At 59.7% G+C, this 6,975-nt stretch overlaps 1 protein-coding gene across 1 annotated transcript in view; it reads left to right on the forward strand.

Annotated features, from left to right (window-relative positions):
- The window catches only part of LOC100028854 (ras GTPase-activating protein 4), a 107,668-nt gene extending 100,693 nt beyond the window's left edge, over window positions 1–6,975 (forward strand). The window contains exons 2-7 of the mRNA XM_056814776.1: window positions 265–523; window positions 1,178–1,315; window positions 2,537–2,672; window positions 3,944–4,064; window positions 5,456–5,520; window positions 5,924–6,975. Of these exons, the coding sequence (XP_056670754.1) occupies window positions 265–523; window positions 1,178–1,315; window positions 2,537–2,672; window positions 3,944–4,064; window positions 5,456–5,520; window positions 5,924–6,042 (838 nt within the window). The 3' untranslated portion in view covers window positions 6,043–6,975. The remainder of the gene's footprint in view (window positions 1–264; window positions 524–1,177; window positions 1,316–2,536; window positions 2,673–3,943; window positions 4,065–5,455; window positions 5,521–5,923) is intronic.

Genomic DNA, 6,975 nt, shown 5'->3' on the forward strand with positions numbered 1-6,975 from the left:
AGGAAGACCCTCCCAGCCCAGGAGAAAACTCTTCTTCCCGTCACTGGCCCGGCTCCTTGGTGGGCTTCCCAGGGAGGTGGCCAAGGCCCTTCCCCCTCCCGTGGCTGCTTAGTCCCCAGGAAAGCCCTCTCTGGAGACCCAGCCACGAGGGGCCGGAACTCAGGCTCGTCCCTGTGGGGACCCCCACAGTGGGGCGGGAAGGCGGGAAGGGGGGCGGCGAGGCTCGTCCTGAGTGGGAGGGGGAAGCTGTTCTCTTCTCCCCAGCAGTGGGGAGCAGCGGGCCCCGGGGTGGGGGGAGGCAGGCTCGGATGCTCACCTCGGCCTCGTGCCCCCCCCCCCGTGCTTCACCCCCTCAGAGCTGGACCTCCAGCGGGCCCTTAGCCTGCAGGCCCTGCCAGTGAAGGAGGGGCCCCTCTTCATCCTCAAGACCAAGGGCAAAGGGCCGCTCCTGCCCTCCTTCAAGAAGCTCCACGTCTCCCTCAGCAGCGAGGCCCTCAGCTTTGCCAAGACGCCCAGCTCCAAGGTACGCGGGGGCGGCCGCGGGTCCTTCCCTGAGGGACGCCCCTTCCTGAGCCTTCCGCAGACAGGGCGCAGGCGCCTGCCTCTGGCCGGTCAGCAGCTCCCAAACAAAAGGGACGGATTTGGCGCCTCCGGGAGGAGTGTCGGCGGCTGGAGAGGGCCTGAGAGCCGGGGGACCCGCTTTGCCCCAAGCAGCCCTGCTGGCCACCTTGGTGGGCCCTGCCTTCCGCCCTGACCTATTGGCAGGGTCTTCAAGCCCTATGCCAAGGGCTGCCGGGGTTGGCAGGCCCAGAGCTGGAGGGGACCCCGGGAGCGACTCGGCTGACCCCATCTTGCAGAGGAGGAAACCGAGGCCTGAGGAAGCTCATAGGATCGTAGCTAGAGTGGAAGGGACCCTCATTCTACACTTGGGGAAATTAAGGCCAGGGAGAGTGAGTGACATTTGTCTGTGAGACACAGGTCAGAAGTGGGACGCGAACGTAGGCCCTGCCACTCTCTCTAAAGTACCCCCACAGCCTCCTCTGTTAGGTTTCTCTGGGGCTCTGGGATAGGGGTCCCCCCGTGGCTCCACCCTGGTTCTGGGGCCCCGGAGCCTTCAGGGATGGGCTCTCCTCCAAGAAGGGCTCTCTCCTTCTCTGCCTTGGCCCTCCTCCTCCAGAAAATGTCCTTCATCACCCTGGCCAACATCCGGGCTGCCGAGAAGGTGGAAGAGAAGAGCTTCGGCAACTCCCACGTCATGCAGATCATCTACACGAGCGAAGCCGGCCAGTGTGAGACAGCCTATCTGCAGTGCAAGGTGAGCCCCACTTGTGTCCCCCAGGATTCCTCTGAGAGCTCAGAACAGAAAGAAATGGAAAGTGAGACTCACTTCCACCCCAGCAACACACACACACACACACACATGCACACAAAGGCTCTCTCCCTTCTTTGTTCCTTCCCTCCCTCTCTCTCCTTTTCTCTGCCTCTCTCCTTCCTTCTGTTTCTGTCTATCTCTCCTTTTGTCCCTCTGCTTCTCTGGGTGCCTCTCTGTCTCTGTCTCTGCTTCCTTCTGTCTCTCTCTCCTTCCCTCTGTCTCTCTGTCTCTCTCTCTCTTTCCCTCTCTCTTTCCCTCTCCCTCCCTCTCTCCCTCTCCCTCTCTCTCTCTCTCTGTCTCTCTCTCTCTGTCTCTCTCCCCTCTCTCTGTCTCTATTTCCCTCCCTCCCTCTCTCTCTTCTCTGTCCCTCCCTCTCTCTCTCCTTCCCTCTTTCTCTCCCTCTCTCTCTCTTTCCCTCTCCCTTTCTCTCTTCCTCTGTCTCTCTCTTTCCCTCTTTCTCTCTCTCTCTGTCTCTGTCTCTCTTTCCCCCCTCTCCCTCTCTCTCTCTCTCCCTCCCATCTCTCCTTCCCTCTCTCCCTCCCTCCCTCTCTCCCTCCCTTCTTCACTCTCCCTCCCTCCCCCTCTCTCTCCCTACCTCCCTCTCTCCCTCCTTCTCTCTCTCCCTCCCTCTCATACTCCCTCCCTCTCTCTCACACTCCCTCCCTCTCTCCCTCCCCCCCCCTCTCTCTCTCCCCCCCCCATGAACCCTTTGGGCTCCTGTATTCAGGATGGAGCCTCACTCTGAGCTCCCTTCCCCTCCTCATCTTCAGGTACCCGAGTGTGAATCAGAGGGTGTACGTTGGGCACTTGCGTGTCTCCTTGCACATGGCCCTGAGTGTGTGTAGGGGGTGTTTACACACGTGTGCATGGCAGCCACCAAGCAGCCGTGCGGGAGAGGCCCCCCTCTATCGCGCACAGTAGGGGGGGCTGGTCTGCACCAAGCACAGGGCCAGTCCTGGAGGATCCGAGGAGTGAAACACTTCCTCATCCGAGGCGCTTCCCTTCCATCGGTCGGGCACTCCTGGCAGAGTCGGGGGAGCGCAGTGGTCGGCTCCAGCCTGGGATCGGGGATCCCCAGGCTCCGAGGGGCCGGGACACTTCCCGGTCCTGGGACCCCTAGGATGGGGGTCCTCGTCACGAGCTCCTGGTCTTGGCCTCTCGTAGTGCATGAATGAGCTGAACCAGTGGCTGTCTGCCCTGCGCAAGGTCTGCCTCAACAACCAGGGCATGCTGGGCTCCTACCACCCGGGCATCTTCCGAGGAGACAAGTGGAGCTGCTGCCACCAGAGGGAAAAGACAAGTAGGAAGGCCTGGCTGGGGCGGTCTGGAACCGGGCACTTCCCTGGGGGTGGAGAGGGAGAGCCTCGGGGTGCCCGGCTCAGGGGGCCGAAGGACCGGACGCGCTGGACTAGAGTCCGAGGGGGCCGGAGACCGAGATGAGGTCAAATACAAAAAGGCTGCGATGGGGGAGACGGTCAGCTCGGAGCCCGGCAGATTCTGAGGAAGGACAGAGAGATCGGCTCCCCAGGTTGGGGTGGGCGATCAGGGGAGATCAGGGAAGACTGCCTGAAGGAGGTGGCCTTTGAGATGGCCTTTGATGGGAGGGGAAGGAGGAGAACTCCATTCTGGGCCCGTGCCTCCCTTGTTCTCTGCCAAGAGCCTCGGTTTCCTCTCTGTGGATGGGCAGGCGCCGCCCCCTCCGCCATGACCGCAGACGGTAGGGTAGCTCGGGCAGCCGAGAGGGCCTTCTGCGCTGCCCCCATCCCAGGCCCCTGCCAGAGGACGCCAGCGGCCAGGAGGCTGGTGGGGCTGCACAGAGAGCCCCGAATCAGGCTCAGGAGCTCTGACAAAGCGCCGCTGGCTCTGGGTGATCTTGGGCCGACGACTGAACTCCGGGCCCGGCGGCCTCCCCTCCTGGCTCTTCCCGTTCTCCTCTCTTGGGCCCAGATGCTTCTGGACCCAGGCGTCCGGCTCCCTCACGGCCTCCCCTGGCCCTTGCAGTGCTGGGGGATGGGCTTCCTCCAGCCCTGCGGCAGGGGCTGGCATCCTACGGGGCAAGAGAAGGCAGAGAGCCAGCCAGAGCCCCGTCCGCCCTCAGGGCAGGGCAGGACCTGCGGCAGCTCTTGAAGAGCTTTGGAGCCCTGGGAGGGCCTCTGGCATCCCCTGCCCATTTTACAGATGAGAAAGCTGAGGCCCAGAACAGGCAGTCAGCAGGGGCAGGGCCAGCGGGCTGTGGGAACAGAAAACCCTGGGCTGGAGGGCAATACCCGAGGGAGAGCTCAGCCGAGGCCTATTTTTATTCCCAACTTAATAACCTCTCTTTGGGCTCTTATGGCTCCCCTCTGGTCATCCCTCCAGGCAGGCCCACCCAGAGGAAGACAAAAGAGGGGAAAAGCGTCCAGTAAGCACCTACTATGTGCTGGGCACACGCTGGGCGCTTTATGATTATCCTCTTCCCCACCCACCGCTCTGTTCAGTTCCTGGTTTGAGCCCCCTTCGGGGCTGTCCCTGCAGCCCTGCCTGGCTGGCTTCCCCGTCCCTCCCCAGGCCTCACCTCGTCTCCTCTCTCAGGTCTGGGCTGTGACAAAACCCGGTACCGGGTGACCTTGCAAGAATGGAACGACCCCTTGGACCCGGACCTGGAGGCCCAGCTCATCTATAGACACTTGCTGGGCGTGCAGGACACCCTGCGGTGAGGACGGCAGCTCCCTGGCCCCGGGAGGGAGCCCCGGGATCGGGGGGCCTCCCACTCACCCTTTTCCTAGGCCTGAACCCCCACTCTTGGCCGCCTCTCCTCGGGCTTCTTGCTTCTTCTCTGACCTAATTTAATGGAACCCACATTCCCCAAATGTTCCGTATGAGTAACGTCCTCTACGAGGCAGCAGAGGAACCTCTGGTAGGGGGAGGCCTTGGAGGGCCCCTGAGGCCCCCCCCATCTGTGCCTTTTGGGGTTACGTGAGGACAGGGAGGAGATGAACACCTCCAGGAGGCCCCGCCGGCTTGCTGGGCTTGAAATCAGGACGTGTCATTGTTCGGCCGTGTCTGACTCCTCAGGACCCCTTTTGTGGTTTGCCATTTTCCAGATGGGGAAACTGAGGCAAACAGGATGAAATGACGTGCCCATTTCTCTATCCTCCGCACCACTTAGATGCCCCTAATCAGGAAATCAGGAAGACCCAAGTTCAGTTCCTACCTTTGACACTTGCTGTGTGACTACGACCAAGTTTCTTATCCACTCTGGGCCTCAGTTTCCCCTCTTGTAAAATGAAGAGGCTGGTCTTGTTCGTGTCTGAGGTCCCTTCAAGCTCTGAATCTCTAGTCCTCTGCCCACACAAAGTACGTCGTGGGACTTTGGCGTGGTTTGTGATGAAGAGAAATGGCACAAGAGACGTGTTCCTCAGTTTCCTCATCTGTAAAAAGTGGGAATTGGACTCAAAGGCTGCTTTGGATTCAAACTCTCCCCCTCAGGGTTCCCCCCCAGAGGGTCTGTCTGGCTCCTCATTCTTCCTCCAAAGTGTAAAAGAAAAGGCTCCTTCCTGAGAGCAGGGCAGGAGGTTGGAGATCCCGTTCTCCCTCTCAGGACAAAACTATGACTTGGGACTCACTGGGGGAAGGATTAGATGCTTGGGGAGGCCCGAACCAAACCAAGATGGAAATGATTTAACACCGAGGAGAGCTTGCAACCTGGCGAAAGGTGTAGCATGTTGGACCCAAAGCCAAGGAGACCTGAGTTCAAATCCTACCTCTGAGAACCTTGCTAGTTGTGAGGGGAAAGCATGAAACATCTCAGAGCCTCAGTTGCTTTATCTGTAAAATGGGGATAATAGAACCTACCTCATAGGGTTTGGAGGAGTTTTTTTTGTAAACTCACAGCATTCAATAAATGTTAGCTGCCATCATCATCATCATCATTACCATCATCATCATCATCATCATCATCATCGTCATCATCATCATCATCGTCGTCGTCACTACTACTACTAGTAAAGATAGACAGGGGGCAGTTAGTCATCCAAAGGGTCTCACAGGAGCAGATGTGGCAACTTTGGCCTCCAACTTGTCCCTTTTCCTTTCCCTCACCAGTGAAAAGTATCTGGAGCTGACTGCCCTGGAGGCTGCTGGGAATATCCCCAACATTCAAAGTGAAGGTAGGATCCTGACAGTCCCTCCCAGATTCCATGACAAACGAGCACAGTCCTTCCCAGGCCAAGGGAGAGAGTTGGTGAAGTAGGATTCTGACTCTAGAGTAAGAGGACCAAGATTCAAATCCCTCTTGAGACACTTATGGGCCTCAGTTTCCTCCTCTGTAAAATAATGGGATTGAACTAGATGGGCTTGGAGGCTTCTTCCACCTCTAAATGTAGGATGCTTTCTATGGGACTTTGGGGCAAATTGGGAACCTCCCCAAGCCTCAGTTACCTTAAAAAGAGGGGGTTGGACTGGATGGCTTCCCAGGCCCCCTCCAGCTCCGATTCTATAGGAGTCTGGCCCAGGGGAGATCTTGGCACTCCCTGGCCCTTACCAACTGCTCTGGTGCCCATCGTTCCCCAGCACTGGATGGCCCCACTCAGCTGTTCCAGGTACTCCAGGCCCTAGAGAACGCCCACCGCTCTGGCCCTCTGACCACTGTGGACCAGGAAAAGAACTATCTCTTGAAGTTGCAGACGTGAGACTGAGCCCCGCTTCCCCCCCAGCCGAGACCCCAACTCCATCCGTCCCCCCTGCCTCCTGCTGGGACTATTTATTCCCAAGAACTCCCTGTCCTGCTGGCTGCCGCCTATGGACTCTGCTTTGGAGCTCTGCCTGTGGCCTGGGTGATCCCCCAGGCCCCCTGGCCTGTGCCCCTGCCCTCCCTTCTGCCCCAAAGCTCAGCCCTTGGCTGCAAGCCAACACCCCTGCCCCAGCCCCCCTTTCCATCAGCCCCGCAGAGGCCTGAAACTCTACCCTGGGCTTGTGCCGAAGCTTTATCCAGAGGCTTTGAGAGAGCTGCGGGAGCCTGAAGGCCCTCCTGGGGGGGGGAGAGGACAGAAACATCCCTGCCCCAATTTCCTGGGCAGCCGCTCGGTCCCCAGGCTGTGCCCCTGGGTCCAGTTTGGGGTCAAAAGGCAGACTTGGAAGCCCCTGGCCCGCTTCATCGCTTGCCCCCTTCCTTGGCCCACTCCTAGTTATGCCCCTGATTCTAACATTCCATGAAGTTCCAAGGGGGGAGCTTGGGAGCTGGGGGGTGGCGGTCAGGGGAGGGAGGGGTGCCGGGATCATTTGTGGGGGCTGGATGCTTCTAAGAAGTCTCCAGCATCTCCTCCTGGCTCCGCTGACCCTGTGGCTGGTGCCCCGCTCTCCCAGCTTTTCTCCCATCCTCGGGACAAAGGCCCCCGTGAGCAGAAGGCAAGAGAAGAAAGTGGGCTGCGGTGCCATCTTCCGTGCCCGCCCCCCGCCCCCCCCAACATGGGCACTCTGACTCCAAGGGACTTGGGCCCCTGGGGCTCATGAGGGCCAGGACTCGCATCCGGCTTCCTGACTCCTCCACGGTGGAGAGGCTCAGGCCATGCCACTCCCCTCGGCTGGGATTACTGCAGATTACAATAAACTTTCCTTTACCCCTG

Source organism: Monodelphis domestica, chromosome 2 (genome assembly GCF_027887165.1).
Source record: "Monodelphis domestica isolate mMonDom1 chromosome 2, mMonDom1.pri, whole genome shotgun sequence".
Lineage (NCBI taxonomy): Eukaryota > Metazoa > Chordata > Mammalia > Didelphimorphia > Didelphidae > Monodelphis > Monodelphis domestica.